Source organism: Psammomys obesus, unplaced genomic scaffold (genome assembly GCF_907164565.1).
Source record: "Psammomys obesus unplaced genomic scaffold, mPsaObe1.curated_primary_1811, whole genome shotgun sequence".
Classification (NCBI taxonomy): domain Eukaryota; kingdom Metazoa; phylum Chordata; class Mammalia; order Rodentia; family Muridae; genus Psammomys; species Psammomys obesus.
In genome coordinates, this window is record NW_026596040.1 from 4,129,338 (window position 1) to 4,146,832 (window position 17,495).

The 17,495-nt window shown below is 42.6% G+C and overlaps 1 protein-coding gene across 1 annotated transcript in view; it reads left to right on the forward strand.

Moving 5' to 3' along the window:
* The window catches only part of Sh3rf2 (SH3 domain containing ring finger 2), a 102,917-nt gene that overhangs the window by 42,424 nt on the left and 42,998 nt on the right, over window positions 1-17,495 (forward strand). Inside the window, exons 2-4 of the mRNA XM_055622738.1 lie at window positions 5,264-5,533; window positions 7,674-7,769; window positions 14,406-14,726. Coding sequence (XP_055478713.1) covers window positions 5,264-5,533; window positions 7,674-7,769; window positions 14,406-14,726 — 687 coding nt within the window. The remainder of the gene's footprint in view (window positions 1-5,263; window positions 5,534-7,673; window positions 7,770-14,405; window positions 14,727-17,495) is intronic.

Sequence of the window (17,495 nt, forward strand, 5' to 3'; positions counted from 1 at the left end):
TTATCAATTACAATTTATTCACTTTGTATGCTCCCTGTAGCTCCCTCCTTCCTCCTCTCCCAAACCCACCCTCCCTTTCCCTTCTCCACCCATGCTCCTCCCCCAGTCCACTGATAGGGGAGGTCCCCCTCCCCTTCCTTCTGAACCTAGTCTATCAGGTCTCATCAGGGCTATCTGTATTATCTTCCTCTGTGGCCTGGTAAGGCTGCTCCCCCATCAGGGTGAGATCATCAAAGAGCAGGCCAATCAGTTCACGTCAAAGACAGCCCCTGTTCCCTTTACTAGGGAACCTACTTGGACACTAAACTGCCATGGGCTACATCTGTTGGGAAACTTTTAACATTTCTGATTTCCAGCTTTCTAAGTTTTGAAATTTGAATTTATATATACTTCAACATTTGCTGTGAGAATTAAATATAATACATTATGGAGTAATGGTACCTGGTATATGTAAAAATAATATTAACTATTATGTATATTACCATTCTTATGCAAAGGACTTGGATTATTTTTCTTATTTCATTTTTTTCTTTTTATAAATCTGAAAGGAAAGAATAATGCATTAAAATAAAAGTTTATGTAGCCTTCAAACAAATCTGGAAGAGAAGTAGTCCAGGGCAGTATGGCAAGACCTCTTTTTCCCAGTTTGGAAGTGGCCTTCATGCTCACTACTCAAGATGACAGTCAGAGTTCCGTGCTTCCCACACAGCAGGATGGAGCCAGGGAAGGCAGGACGGTCTCCTTTAGCAAGAACCTTTCCAAAGGGTTGTTTTGACTCCATGGGCCAGAACTCAGCAGCCAGGAAGACTGAAAAGTGTGCTCAGCCAGCACCTCATATGATCATATGCCCAGAAAACTGTGGCTCCTGTTATGGAGGAAAGTTGGAGAGGAGAAATTTGGAAGGGCAGGTATTGATTCCTGGTGGCCCCAGCCCAGCATACCGCACAGATTTGGGGTTTCCTGAGATCCTCTGCTCTCTTCCTGTTGCATGCTGGTTTCTCAAACAACATCTCAACATGGGTCACAGTTACTTATCCCTCTAAGGGTTATTCCTTCCCTAATTTCCTTCCCAAATTCCTTCCATTGTAACATCCCTCACCTATAAGCTTTACTCAATTTTTCCTCTTCCCCCACCCCAGTTTTATCAAATTTTAACAAGCAACATAATCATTTTGTTATAAAAGTTAAAAACCAGAACTAAACATTTAGGAGAAATTTTAATATTAAGAGACAATGCCCCTTAGAAATAGTCTCAGGGCTTTGACGTTCCGACATCTAACATTTTTCAAGGCCCTTAAGCTAATATGTGATGATAATCTAATCTACAGGACTCTATTTGACTTCTATTATTCAAAACTAGCATCTTTAGGTTCATGCTAAAGTGTCATCATTATCAGCTTTAATGACCACAGAGTTCTCACCATGTGAATGTGTGGTTATACTTTATTCAAGCACTTTCACATGCCTGGCTCACTTACCCTCCAGTTACCCCAGCAACATGGTGAGCTGTGTCCGTGTACTTCTCTGAGCCCCAGGCTTTCCTTACAGTTGCTACAGCCTGGTTATCCCATTGCCAAAGGGATGTGAGATTTCCTCTCTACAATCTGCTTGGAATTGCATATTTAAATGAGCTTTGCAGTGCCAGAAAATCCTGGAAGACCAGAATTAAATCATTCCTACTCCCTTAGGGACAGCAAGACATCCCAGTGCAAGGGAACTCTTTCATCTCAATGCTTAGAAAAGCACACACAAATTCTCAGGTGAGAGAAAGACTTTTGTTGAAACCTGAGCTGTTAGAACTTTCAATGGACCAAGCCAATCTCAAATAAAACCATACTGAGATAATTCCTATGTGGAGAAACCAGTCTCAATTAGGAGGGGGAAAAAGAGCATTTTGCTGTATTAATTATTTAGAAAGACAACTGATCTGACAAATGATGATTCATAAGCTGATTTTTTTTTTTCAAAAGCTGTGATTGATTCCTGACTAATTGTTTCCTTGTCTCGGTTGAGTTTTCTAATGATCCAAGCGCTTATGAAGTCTACAGTTTCTAAGGAAGGCTGTAGAGAAATTATGCTGCTGCACTCGCACAAACCACTTCCTATTTGCAGGTGGTTCCCACTCTCATTTTCTTCCCATCAGTGCTGAGGAGTAGGTAGAGCTGCTGTCATTAGTTCCTCATTATACATGATGCTAATAAAGGAATACATTCACTGAGCACATATTATATTCCGGGCAAGATGTTAAAAGCATTATGGATATTATTTGTTGCTTGTAAAAGCCCTAATGAGGTAGACATTCTACTAATACCCTGTTTTATACTTGAACATAGTTCAAAAAAATATTAAACAACCCTAAGCAGATAAGTAGGAAGAGGTACAAACAGAATGCAAAATCAGTATGAACCCAGGAAGAATCACTGATTCACTGTACTGGCTGGTTTCTTGTTCATTTGAACAAGCTAAAATCATCCGAGAGGAAAGAACCTCAATTGAGAAAATGCCTGCATAACATCAGGGTTGAAGTCAAGCCTGAAGGACATTTTCTTAGTAACTGATGGGGCAAGGCTCAGCCCATTGGGGTGGTGCCATCCTGGGCTGGTGGTCCTGGGTTCTATAAGAAAGCAGGCCTAGCAAGCATGGAGAGCCAGCCAGTAAGCAGCATCCTCCATAGCCTCTGCATCACCTCCTGCCTCTAGGATCCTGCCCTGAAGAAGTCCTGTCTTGACTTCTTCAATGATGAAAAGTGATATGGAAGTGTAAGCCAAAGGGTTCATCCACTTTCCTCCTCAAGTTACATTTGATCAAGGTGTTTCATCACAGCAATAATAACCCTGACTACTCACGCAAACTCACATAGCTGTGAGTCAAGCCTAACCCCAAACTCCAGGTGTCAAAATTAAGAACAAAAGCCATAGATTCAAGATGATCTTTTCTAATTCCCACCATTTGCCTGCAAATATCATGATTTCCTTGTTTTTAATTGCTGAGTAGTATTCCATTTTGTAAATGTACCACAATTTCTGTATCCATTCCTCAATTGAAGGACATCTGGGTTGTTTCCAGATTCTGGCTATTACGAATAAAGCTGCTATGAACAAAGATCATCCTGAGTGAAGTATCCCATGAGCAGAAAGACACACATGGTATATACTCACTTATAAGCAGATATTAGACATAAAATATAGGATAATCATACTAAAATCTATACCCCTAAAGAAGCTAAGCAAGAAGGAGGATCCTGGGTAAGATGCTCAATCCTCATTCAGAAAGGCAAACAAGATGGACGTTGGAAGAGGGAGAAAACAAGGAATAAGACAGGAGCCTACCACAGAGGGCTTCTGAAAGACTCTACCAGCAGGGTATTAAAACAGATGTTGAGACTCATAGCCAAACTTTGGGCAGAGTACAGGGAATCCTATGAAAGAAGTGAGAGATAGAAAGACCTGGAGGGGACAGGTGCTCCACATGAAGAGAAACAGAACCAAAATATCTGGGCACGGGGTCTTTTCTGAGACTGATACTCCAACCAAGGACCATTCATGGGGATAACCTAGAACTCCTGCACATATGTAGCCCATGGCACCTCAGTCTCCAAATGGGCTCCTTAGTAAAGGGAACAGGGGCTGTCTCTGACATGAACTCAGTGGCTGGCTCTTTGATCATCTCCCCTTGAGTCGGGGGCAGCCTTACCAGGCCACAGAGGAGGACATTGCAGCCACTCCTGATGAGACCTGATAGGCTAGGGTCAGATGGAAGGGGAGGAGGACCTCCCCTATCAGTGGACTATGGAAGGGGCATGGGAGGAAAAGAGGGAGGGAAGGTGGGATTGGGAGGGGATAAGAGAGGGGGCTACTGCTGGGATAAAAAGTGAATAAATTGTAATAAATTTTTAAAAATTAAAAAAAAAAGCCATCCATTCAGGCAGCTTGGGTTCAGAACTGATGTTTGCTATACTAACATTCCCCAAGGTGACCAGCAGTGTCACATTATGCAAGTCACCAAACCACTGTCAGTCGGTTTTTCCACTGAACTAGATGTGAATTTCTGTGTCAGAAGTTTTCTATGCTGTTTCCATTTCCTAGATACTGTGAACAGAGTAGCAATGTCCCACGCCTGAGGTTTGGGGAACATTTCAGAAGAGTGACAGAAAGATTGTAAGAGCCAGGGAATCAGGGAGTTTGCTGTGAGAGTGTGTCTCCTAGTAATATCAGAAGCTACACCTGTGAAGTCTCAGCAACATACTACCCCAATACAAGCTGAACAAGGATGATGATGCCACTGGTTTTTCAGATACCTTCGTAGTGAGGTAACAGATACATGCATACAAACATTGATTTAAAATTCTTTCCAAGATATATATTCACTAAATTTTTAATATATGTTTAATAAAGTACATAAATCTTATAAATAAGTGGAAACAGTCAACTATGGCCATAACCCCCCCCCCCCATCAAAACCAAAGTATAAAACTAAGGTGTTGCTAAGGTGTGCTAAGGTAGATGGGGAAAAGGCCACATGGCCTCCGTCCTACACAAAGAGCTACAGGCAGCTGAGCAAACCTGGGAGCAGGAGAGGCGGCCCTCCCCAGGAAAGCACACACCAGCTGCTTTACACACAAGTAACATTATACAGACCGAGCAGGCTGCATTCGGAAATATGTGTGTATATGCGGGCAGTAACAACCGGTAAAAATAGAGGCCATGAATCTGAAGGAGAGTGGAGAAAGAAACATGGGAGTGTTTGAAGGAAGAGAGGGAGGAAGGTTTTAATTGTATTATAACCTTAAATTTAAAAAAAAAAATAAAGGTTACTATGATGTTTGTTGTTAGTTGACAACTTGACAGGATCATTTAAGAGAAGGACAGCAGGCGTTGAGCAGTTATTCTAACTAATGCCAGGGGTACCCTGTTCAACTATGAGCAGAAGGATATCCTGGACTGTGCAAAATGGGGAGAGGGAGCTGAGAACACTGGATGCTGTTGTCATGGTTTCTTGGTCAAAGCTGTGACGTGAGCAGCTGCTTCAAGCTTCCACTGCCTTCCCCATCATGAGGGGTACCTTGAACTGTGAGCCAAAGTAAAGCCTTTCTCCTTGAAATTGTCTTTGTCAGAGTACGTCATCACAGAACAGAAGACACTAACACAGCTACTTACACTGAGATAAACGGTCCACACACAACCATCATTAGTAGTTGGTAGGAGACCTTCCATCTCTCCAGCCCTGAGCTCAGTTCCTATTTTCTGGTCTGTGTCTTTTGCAGGTACCTCGAGCCAAGGCCTTGTGCAACTACAGAGGGAAGAATCCTGGTGACCTGAAGTTTAATAAAGGAGATGTCATTCTCCTTCGGAGACAGCTTGACGAGAACTGGTACCAGGGGGAGATCAATGGGGTCAGTGGGGTCTTCCCAGCCAGCTCTGTTGAAGTCATCAAGCAACTGCCCCAGCCACCCCCGCTCTGCAGGGCCCTCTACAACTTTGACCTTCGAGACAAGAATAAGAGTGAGAAGCAGGACTGCTTGACCTTCCTCAAGGTAAGAGTCACAGACTACATGCAGACTACGGTAAAGCCCGGTTTAACACTTGCTGATTTTAAGAGTGTGCGTTTTTATACATGAATGTACATGTATAAAACATATACATGCTCACACGCATACATAAGCAATACGTGCGTCTAATTTCAACTGCATGGACACCATCTCAGTCAGTGTTCTCTTGCTGTGAAGAGACACCATGACCCTGGCAACAGTTACAAAAGAAAGCATTTAACTGGGGCTTCAGCTGCATTTTCAGAAGCTGTGGTCCCATAGGTGTTCAAATCTTCTCACAGAAGCCTAAGTTGGGGTCACTTCATTCTTTGCTGCTCTCATAGGTAAACTTGTGAGTACATGAGGTGTCACTGTTATAATTCCTCAGTAAAGGTCTTTCTTAAAGTGTTTGTGTTTTGCTATTACAAGAAATGAGATTTTGCTTCAGATTCCTCTTGACTAAATCTCACTGCCCTTTGTATTTGACTGTAGAGCAGATGTTAGACACTGAGCTTGGGAGGAAAACATAGCAGGAAATGGCATCTGCTTCCCCAAACTCTCTAGGGATTTGCAGACAGGGACAGTTGACCACATTCTTGTTCATCCCCTAAACCCATTACTTGACAATTTCATTTAAACATATTTCTAACCTGTTTTCCTGTTGTGTATATGTGTTTTGCCCAGATGCATGTGTATGTACCATGTGTACCTGGTACCTGCGGAAAGCAGAAGAGGGTGCTTGAGTTACAAATGGTTGTGAGCCACTGTGTGGGTGCTAGGGACTGAACCTGGGTCCTCTGCAAGAATGAGTGCTCTTAATAGAGTCATTACTCCACCCCGTCCCACCCAGGAAACAACTCGATGACTCGATGTCTCTCCTTCCATTGAACTGGGAGTCTGATGGAAGACACATCAGTGGGAAAGTGTGACAAAGATACCAGATCAGAAAATTTTGTCCATTCTCTCACTGCGGAATGCTGAAGCTACGTTAGAAAAATCTAGGATAGTCCTAAACTCAGCATGTCCAAATTCAACCAAAGAGCTTCTCCCTGGCAAATGTGGTGGCGCGTATCTGTACTCTTAGTATTTGGTATGAGACAGGTGGATTACAGAAGGCAGACTGGGCTCTGGAGAAAGGCTGCCTCAAAAACAGAAAAGACGGTGTTGTGGCTAAGGAGATGGCTCAGTAAATAAAGGCGCTTGCTGCCAAACATGCTGACTGGAGTTCAGTCCCCAAACCACAGGGTTCAGGGGAAGAACTCTCCCAAGTTGTCCTCTGCCCTCCACACACACACCATGGTACATGTCACACACACAGTGGGGGTCGGGGATAACAAAAAGTGTTCCTATTGAGGTATTAAGTGTGACATTTGTATGAAATAGAAAAGTAGAAAAAAAAAAACCGAGCAGACAATATCAAAGGTCAGAGATCATGATGATAGAGTGTGGGAAAAGGCACAAAGGAGGCACTAAATTTTATGTTTTGATTTGGGCCGGGGCTCATGGCATCCTTGGTTGTTCCAGCTTATTTCCAAGATTTATGCACTTTATTGAATGCATGTATGCATGTCTTAAAAATAATTTAAATCAATATTTATGCACATATATCTTTTAGCTTACTATAAAGACATCTAGAAAAAAACTGTCAACCACGCTGTTCGCAGCTGTTGTGCCAACACTGTGGGGGGGTTGAATCCACTTTGTTTTTTCTTATCAGCATTTTAACTGTTTCTGCAACTTTGTATACAATCTTTTGTAACTACAAAATTTTTAGTGAAAGCTGCTTTGCTTTTGACATATTAAAACTGAGTGTGTTGTGAAAAGTCTTCAAAATGCAAAAGAGAGTCATTCCCCTTTGCCAAGCTAGACTTACATTGCCTATGGCTTCCCTCTTGACTCCTCCATCAGATTAATTTAAATGAAAAATCACAGATGCTACTGGTGATTGAACATTTCTGAGGTTTTCTAACAGGTTCCATTGATCTTCAGATTACTTCCACTCCTCTTGAAAATCTTGCTGACCCAAACACAACCCTTAATGGTGACAGACATATTTCCCACATAACCTGCTTGACAAACAGATCTCCATGGAAGGTTTTATCACCTCAGAGTGGAGGCCAGAGCTGACTGAGGCCTTCTCTTGCAGGATGACATCATCACAGTGACCAGCAGAGTGGATGAGAACTGGGCAGAAGGAAAGCTGAGAGATAGAGTAGGCATCTTCCCCATCTTGTTCGTGGAGGTATGTGAGTCTCCTGTCTGCGTCTGCATCAAGCTTGTCTGTATGCCCCAGTGACGCCCAAGAGCTCTTCCTATTTGACATGAGGCTTAGAATTTACTGGAGCTTCCAAAGAGCTCATTCTACGTGATGACACCCAATTCTGGTGAATGTGAAGAAATGATTCTTTTTCATTCTGTTTCTTGGAGTGTAAAGTAATGAAATTTCTCACATCAAAATGCAAATTCACCTATATTAAAAAAAACTTAAAGTATATATCATTATATGATAACAAATCCACATCTGACGATTGATTATAAGGAAATATTTTTAAAAACATGTAAAGTTGTTTATACAAAATGTTCACCATTGTACATAAAGGTGAAAATGCGGAAATAATCTAAATAATCAACAGTAAGGACTCAATTTGTGAGGGAGGGTCAGGGTCTCATTGTGTAGACCAGGCTAGACTCAAATTCACAGAGATTCACCTGCCTCTGCCTCCTGAGTGCTACAATTACAGGTGTGTGCCACCATGCCTGGCTTACTTCTAATTATATGGTTCTAGAAATTTTTATATGCATAATTATTTAAAATGGTAAAGAATAATATTGTGGAGAACTTGGTATTATGGGAAAATATATAATTTATTGTTGAGAACAAATTGAATGAATATAGACTTTCAAATCCTCAAAGTGAGAAGGTCCTGAAGATCTGCCCGTAACAGTGTGAGTATCCTTAATACTCTTGGACTAGACACTCAAATGAATGGAACGCTGTCGTGGGCGTGCTCCACCACAATAGAATAAAGTTGCACTAAGTTGAAAGGAACTCTATAAGCTTGTGCTTGTGCATAGCAGCGGGTTAGGGCTGCAATGACATACACCGAAAGATACCAGCAAATTTGGAGTAGTGACCTCGCGATGGTAAAATTCCAGTGGGGAGCCAGAGGTTGCCATCAGGCATCTCCTTCTATGGCACTCCATATTATTTTTTGAGAGTCCTTTGGGGAACCTGGAGCTTGCTGTCTTAATGATACTGGCCAGCAAGCACGCAGGGTCTGCCTGTCTTCACACCCATACCACCAGCAGTTGGACTTCAGGACCGTGCTACCACACCCAAACTTTATGGAGGGTCTGGGGCTCCAAACACAGGCTCTCATTTTCTCACAACAAGCAGTTTGCCTCCTGAGCTAATTTCTCAGCCTTCCAAAACAAAACAACAATGACAAAAACCTTAAAAAAAAAAAAAAAAACAAGTGAGGCTATCTATTTCTCCAGTATAATTATCTAACCTCTAGTCTCTAACCTCACTAGTCAAGAGCCTCACCCTAGCTCGAAGCAAGTCATTGCAAATTCCAAAGAGTTTTCATTGTTCAACTGCATTTACTAAGTGCTTGCCATGCATAAAAGTATTAAAAGTGAGTATCAGAGAGCTATAAAAAAAAAAAAAAAAAAAAGCACAAGGCAATGTCCCCACCCTCCAGAAGGGTGGTGAAACAGCACTGAGGCATACTTGGGGAGAAGGAGCCAATTCTTCCAAGCATGAAAGCCAAAGCAGGTTCTGCAATGAAGGGCGTATCCTAAGCATTGCCCGGCATTCAGGTGTGGGGCTATGTCCTTCACCCAGCCAGCCAAGTAACAGTGGAGGGAAAGCGGTGAAGACCGGCTGTGCTTCAGTGTGCTCACTCAAGGGCACTCCCATTCCTCATGCTTTGTCTTTGGCACACCTGCCTTGTGCTTCCTACCTGTTTGATTTTCACTCATTTTATGAGGCTCTGCTGGAAAAAAAAAAAAAAACAAATGTCCAGAACATTTCAGCAGCCAGGTGAGCACTGATTGATTTTTATCGACTCTAAACTTGTGATAGGAACACCTGTTGGCTAGACTTTACAGGCCAGCTAAGACAGAACAAGATCTCCACAAAAAGTTAGTTTGCCCAGCTTGTATAAGGCCTTGGGATCCAATAACGATAGAACAGTTTTTAAAGCATTAAAATGAATAAACGAAAACCTGTTTGTTCTAAAGATACAGGATAGATATGGGTCCATAGTCTCGAAGATCCGAGAGTCCGGCATTCGGATAATTAATTACAAGGATGACGGATGATGCAAAGAGTGAAGAAGAAGGATCTGTTAGGAGGTTGTGATTCGAAACTTCATCTGGGAGGTCAGCAAACGCCATCTGAGCCAACTGAGAAGCAATTAAGGTTAGGTGTGTACGAAGAGAGGGAAGAGCAGTTGGCGACACAGAAGTAGCACTGTGAGGACCCAGAGTTGACTAGAGCCAAAGCTGAGTCACCAAACCAAAGAAGTAGATTGTAGTAAATTCCGAATCATTTTGTGAACAGTCAGAAGAGGCTAAGTGATGCTGTCAGACAAAACAGCCGCACAGTCTCAGTGGCTTAACAAAGAATATGGTGTTTCTTCCCTACTCTGTACGTTCAGCACAGGGTGCTGGCTGTTTCTACTCACAGCCACCTGGGTCCCCACACTAGTGAGGCTGGGCCATCTTTTAGCTGAAACATCTGGAGCATGTGTCCCTCCTAGTGTCCACAGGAGGGGAGAGTGGATTGTATATATTCATGGTTGAGGGCCTCTGAAGTAATGCTGCCCGCAATCACTTACCTCCCATTGGCCTGAACAAATCACATCATCCCAAGTCATCAGAGTAAAAGGACCAGATAGGATGATACAATTTGGATTTGACCCAGAGATCCATAGAAGCATAGTAGGTCCTTAGTAAAGCAGTTACTTCATCAGGCTCGTTTTGTTCCACTGTTGTTTTTCAGTAGGCTGGTTGGTTGGCGTTGGTTTGTTTATTCTGATCTCATTCAGGGTCTCATTGTTTATCCCAAGCTGGCCTAAAACTAGATGTACAGCTCAGGCTAGCCTCAACCTTCCTCAGCCTCCCAAGAGCTCTGATTGCAGATGTAAGCCACCAGGCCCAGACTTAGGTTTCAGGGCTGCAGTGGAAAGAATAAATTTAAAGCAGGAGAGAAAAACACAGAAAGACAGGTGAGCAGGCTGCTGCATGAGTGAAAATGACGAGGCTTTGACTGCTAGACTGGAAATGCATTGACAATTCTGGAACAAATTCAAATTCTATCTCTTAGGAGAATTTGGGAATTGCAGTGTGGAGGACATAGGAAAGAAAAAGTGGCCTAGGGCATTTTCACCTTCTGATTTGTGTGCCTAGGTCAATGGTGGGGTCTTTTGCTAAGTAGAAACAAGAAAGATGATTAGGAGACAATGTTATCTCTCCCAGGACCTGCATTTGGGAGCTAAATGAACACACTGAAGGTGAGAGACTTGGCATTATTTTGAGATACTTCTTCATAGCTCTGGAGTGAAGGAGTAAGATTAATTTTATCATCCATTTTCCAAAAACTTTTTCCCCCAACACTTCTGTATTTAATGATTATCCGTTTGGATACTCACTACCAATTTACCTCTGAAATTAGCAATTACAAGAGCTTTCAAAATTATCATTAAACTAGCCATTGCTTCATTTGTTCCCCTAATTGCTAGGAGGGGAAAGAAGATAATCAAGTGGTTTGTCTAATTGGGAACCTACTTTTCAAACATTACTTCAAATCTAAATTGAGCTTTTTAAAGCAGTACTTAAAGTTTTGACTCCAGTAATTTCATTAAGAACAGCATGTGCTAAGAACTCTAAGCTTGTATTGCCAAGCGCCATGTAGAGCAATTAAATAAAAGGCTTTCTTACAAGGATACCATGGATTTTGTGTGTGTGCGTGTGCATAAATAGGATTTTTTTTTCTGTTAATGCATCATTTGATGTATTGAACTACACCTGTACAAAGGGTGGCGAAACAAAAGCCGAGCTTCTGCCCGTTCTTGTCTGAACTTCTCCGGAGGGCAGCCTCAGTAATGTGGACTTCATCCAACCCAATGAACTTCAAAGATGTTGTTTCAAATGATTGCAAATTTAAGAACCCATCAGTCCTTCCCCAGCTGAGCTATCAATCACACTACTGGAGGCCAGGGCAGAAGCAGTCTCTCAAGGCCCCTTGTTTGGCGTTACTGATTAAAAAAAAAAAAAAAAAAAAAGGTGACGGTGGTGCCAACCTGGAGGCAGAACAGGCAGGACAAATAAGAAAGAATTAACTTGTATCATTACAGCTGCAGATCCGTTATCCTCATCCTGTGCAAACCATGGAGGAACAGGTGCTGCGGGGCCTTGCAAGGCCTTGTCCTTAGTCCAGGTCACCATTAGAGGCTGTTGGGAACAAGGTCAATGTCTTGTTAATCGGTATTCCTTTTTCTTGTCATCACTTCTGAGTAACGTCATCAATAATGAGACGTTTATGCATATGGATTGATATGTTTTTCCTTTTTTATATATCTAGGACTCTGTTTTGATAACCATAAATAATTATGTAAACACACTATGGTCAATATATAGAAAAGTTTCAGCATGCACCCCTCTAAATCCATTACACCACACCCTCTTGTCAGTTCCTTCCCAGACTCAATACCTAGTAACCAACGATCTATCTTCTGCCCCTGTGGCTTTCTTTCTCTAGAGTGTCCTAGAAATGGAATCCCATAGAACAAAGAGCTTCTTGAGCTTGGCTTCCTTCATGTTACCTAGCACACTTGAGGCTCATCTCTGTGTGTCATGTGTCTGTAGCTCATCTTCTTATGAGTGAACAGTGTACCAAGGCACAGATGTTCCAGAGACAGTACTTTCATCATGTAAAAGACATTGGCGCCTGGAGAGGTAATTCGGCCTATAAAGTCTTACCATGCAATCATGAGGACCTGAGTTCAACCACAGAACCCAAGTTTAAAAAAAAAAAAAAAAAAAAAAGCCAGTTCTGATAGCACACACTTGTCATCCCAGCACTGAGGAGGTAGAGATATGTGGATCCCTAGAGGTCGGTGGCCAGCTAGCCATCCTTGTTGGCAAACTCTAGGCCAGTGAGAAACCCTGCCTAACATCAAGGATGGGCAGCTCCTAGGAAAAACAACCAAGGGGGACCTCTGGCCTCCACACGCACACACAGAAACCATCAGTCAGTCTATCGGTGATAAATGACATTGAGGTTGTTTCCTATTGTTGGCAAGCCCGAATAAAACTGTGGTTTGAGCACACATTTTTCTTTCTTCGAGTAACTGCCCAGAAGTGGGATTGCTGGATCAGATGCTAAGTATGTGTTTAGCTAGGAGAAACTGCCAAACCGTAACATGAGCTTTAAAAAGCATAAATCAGATCATGTCACTCCCTTTCCCCGACCCTGCCAGCAGCTTCCTGTTACACTGAAAATAAGTCAAAGCCTTCTGAGTCTGTGCAATCTGGGGCCTGCCAACCCTGTGGCAGCCACTCCCTGTCTCCTTTGCCTGCTCTCTTCTGTCCTCTCCTTTCTGCCTGGTCCGTCACATCCTCATTTCCACACAACCAGCTCTTTCTCACCACTTGTCTCAACTTAAATGTCTCCTTCTTGGAGGCTCTTCCTTGATCCTCCCCCCACCATCACCAATTTAAAGTAGCCACTTCCCTTACCCACTCTCCCTGTTGCACTGAAAGACGTTATCCCGTGTCATTTTGTTTACTAACTTACAAATGGGTTCTATCACTTACGCCGCTTCTTCTAGGCCTCAGCTTTCTTATCTTTGAAATTGACTTTTTCTTTTTTTAAGTGCACAGGGGAGGTGTCTCAGTAAAGCACTTGGTAAGCTCCAGGACAGTGAAAGACCCTGCTTGAAAATACAAGGGGAATGACAGCAGAGGTTGACCTCTGACCTCTGCACACATGTATACCTGTGTGTGCGCCACAGCAAGACAGCAATATATGCACACACAGATGTGAACATAATAGCGCTGACCCCCTACTTGATGAATATTTCACAATATGGCAAGCTTTTTTAGACAGGAATCATCTCTTCTCAAAGTTTCCTCTCTTAGCTATTTTAATCCTCTGCACGTTGTCATTTTGAAAGTTCTTAAATGGGAATATTCTTTTTTACCTCTCTAGCTGAATTTCTAAATTAGAATGGGATGTGTGGCTCTGGAGATCAACTGGTGACTAATATAATAATAAGAATTTAACTAATCATCCTGAGATTGAAAGCGTTGATTCATAGGAAACCTCATTTTCTTTCAGCCAATTTTATATAATTCCAAAGGCTATAAGTCCCTAGGGGCCCTTCATGAAGCGAGCAGGTTGATGGGAAGGCTACAGTACCACGCAATATAGCACTGGGCTCGATGGCACCATTTGTTATGTTTTCCAGAAATTGTGCTACGCAGCTGCTAAGCCACTGGTTTATCAACAACACTACACACCAGGGCTTTTCCACCCATTTTTTTTTTTCTAGCTAATTTAACAGAACAACTGATTTTAGAGACAAAGAACATGAAAGTGAAGAGATGGCAGTTTTTGAAATAGGAAAACAAAGGATCCACAGAAAGATGAGGTCAAGGTCTTGAATGTATGTCTGTTCTGTCTCAAACACTTACCCAAGGTATGAACTTCAAATAAATAAAAGATATAACTTGTTATTATACTGACCAAAGGATGGCCTTCTGAGCCAGCATCTTCTGAGAAGATAGCATTGGCTTCCAGTGAGCATGAAACTTAGCTAGTGTACTATGTCAGAGAGACTAACTCTCATCTATACTCTTATCTTTGCAGCCGAACCTCACAGCAAGACACCTCCTAGAGAAGAACAAAGGGCATCAGTTATCACGCACCAAAAACCTGTCCCTAATGTCTTCACCATCCAGAGGCAAAGCAACCAACACATCCAGCCTCCGAAAGAGCCCAGGGTCCAGGAGGAAGGGGTCTGGGCAATCCATCACAACAACTTTGAACACACTCAACCGCGTGGTCCATTCTCCTGAAGGTCACCCGATGAGGGAAGCCAGCACCCCGGTGCTCATCAGCTCCAGCAGTCCCTCTGTGTTCACACAGCATGGGGACAAGGCAGACTTCCCTGCCAGCCCTACAGGACAGGTAGGGAGCAAATACACCGGCACCAGGGTCGTAGGTAAGAACACGTCACCATGTCACAAGCAATGTTGGATACTGACTACCTGCCGGGCACGCAGAATGCATGAGTATTACCTGAGTGTGTACTGACTATCAGATATTGGTGATCTCATTTTATCCTTAAGCATCCTGTAAGTTGCGTATGGCTGTTATCCCTACTTTACAGGTAAGGAAACTGAGAATTCAAAGGGTTGGGCAACTTGCTCAAAGGTCTTAACGGTTGAGACCTTTCTCTTTTCTGTCCCACAGTAAGCATGATTGTCTGTTCACCAGAAAACTTTCCTCTAAGGAGATATTGGCAGCCATTGTCTGGACAGGGTTTTGACATAATAGGTCACATCTTCTGCAATAACCTGGGCTTCACATAGAAAAAAAAAAAAAAAAAAAAGAAACAGGACCTGTGGGTTAGTGGGTGTTTCTCAGGATGCTGATACAATTTGCGGATTCGTTCCCCATTTCTGCCTTTTTGCATTTTATAATTTTATTTAATGCAAGCCCCTTGCTCAGAAAATGTTTAAGAACTTCAAGATGGCAGCAGCAGCACATTAAACCAAGCGATGGCCCCCAGTGACCACACAAGTGTCACACCCATGGAGCCAGCCAGGATGCTGTCGCAGTGGGCACCTGATGAGGTAATGGGTAGAAAAAACGTGCTGTAAGGATGCCTGCGCATGGTCGGCTCTGGGTCAGCACTGGCTCTCCGCACTATTCTTTATTACTAGTCCTGCTCACCAAGATGCTGAGAAGTGGTAAGCCACGGTGAGTTGCAGCGATCCAGAAGCTGAAGTATTCCTGACAGCATGTGGCTATTTAGGCTGAAGGGCACTTCAGAAGATAAAGGAGGAGACAGATGAGGCAAGGGAATTAAGAAGAGTGCTGTGTTGGGTGCTCAGCTGAGAACGCTCTTTGGAACCATGCAGGTGGCAACTTGAAAGGACAAACTTCAACTTGCACTGATGTCTTTTTTTGTTTTTTTTTTAGAAGCTGTAAATCTCATTTTTAAACATGAATTTCTACCTTGAGATTAAATGGCTTAATTGGACTCTAATCCCTTTATAACAAGACACGGAAGGAGGAGAAAGTCAAGGGCTCCTCAGAGACCTGTGTGCTGGTCTGAAAGGAAAACAACCATCTCCACTAACTCTCTGTCTTATGCCACTGTCTGGGCTGCTGAGAGGGAAGTCTCCACGTAGCTGTACCACCCCACGCCTGCACTACACACATTCTCTCCTTTCTCTCATACATGCACACACACACATACTCTCTCTCCCTCTTTCCATATATACTCTCCTTACATTTAAAATTTTTCTGATGTGCATTCTAAACACAGTTTTATAAGTATACACATGCTTTGTGCCCAGAGTTGTTCTAACACACACAAACACATGAACACTCTAAAATAGGAACCCAGTGACTCACGTGAAGCTGAAAAGTCACCGTTTCTACAGCGTTCTTTATATAGAGGCATGGGTATAAAAGCGCAGCCCACACTCTGTAAAAATAAGCGAGCGTGCTCAACTCTGAGTTGGCTCCTCAAAAGACGTAGCCAAGAGACGTGTTTTCTGTGCCTTTGAAATCCTTACTCCTGGATGTTTACCTCATCTGCTAAGAGGGTAAGCCAGAGTGGGAAAATCTCAGTAGTACTCAAAACAAACCTTATTCCTTCCAACTGTGCACAAAGAATGATAATTCCAAACCACAGCGTTCACAGGGACTCACTGGGCCGTCGCGATAGCCTTTCATCAACGCAGAATAGCTCTAAGTGGTGACTCGCCATACACTGTCAAAATATACCCAGAAGCCACATGTACAAGCTCTATCTTAAGATAGTTAGGACATTGAACAAACTCTCTCGTGCTTCCTTAGTCCTCTAAAATTGTTGACAGCCCAGGATCGGTCTAGCCTACCAACTTCTCCTTACTTTTTCCACCTCACAGCCTCACACAATGCTTAGACCTAAGTGGGAGTTCTATAAATCAAATAATCAAAAATTTTTATTCAAATATCTAGGCAGGTGGTAACACATACTTAGGGAAAACTGAAAGGGAGAACTGGTCTCTTGTAGGCCTCACAGATTACTGTAACTCTTTCAACTAACAAATATCCAGGGTATGTAGTGTACTAGTAATCATACTGAGGGAAGAGAACCTGCTTCAAAAACAAGGCAGCAATTGTAATTTTAAATATTTTGAAACTAATTCGAGACAGATGTATGGTTAAACGATAGAGGTTTGAACAAATGGATAGACAGATATGTTGGTATAATGTTCTTTTAAAATGTATACGCCTTACCCTTGTTAATTCAAATGCTCATTTCCCCACCCCCAACTCTCTGGTTTCAATCCGGATATTGCATTGTGATACTCATTATAATCATTCTGTCTCAACTCTGTGTAAACAGGACAAAATAAAGCAATTAGATACAATGTTGTGCAAGGGGAGGAGCCAGAAGGCAGGAAAGGAGTGGGAGGAGAGAGAGGAGGAGAGCGAGGAGAGCAGAACTGGAGGAGGACATGGAGCATGAACCAGACCTAAGATTTCACAAAAAGCAAGTATAATGTGGGAAATCTAAATGTTAGGAAACTGAGGGCTTGGAGGTTTAGGAGACAGTAAATATTGCCCAGCATTGTGTTCTAGGTTAACTAAAAACCCAGTCTCTGTGTGGTGATTTGGTTATACAGCTGCTGAGGATTAACAGCAGCATTACTAGAAGATAAACCAATAGTAAATATT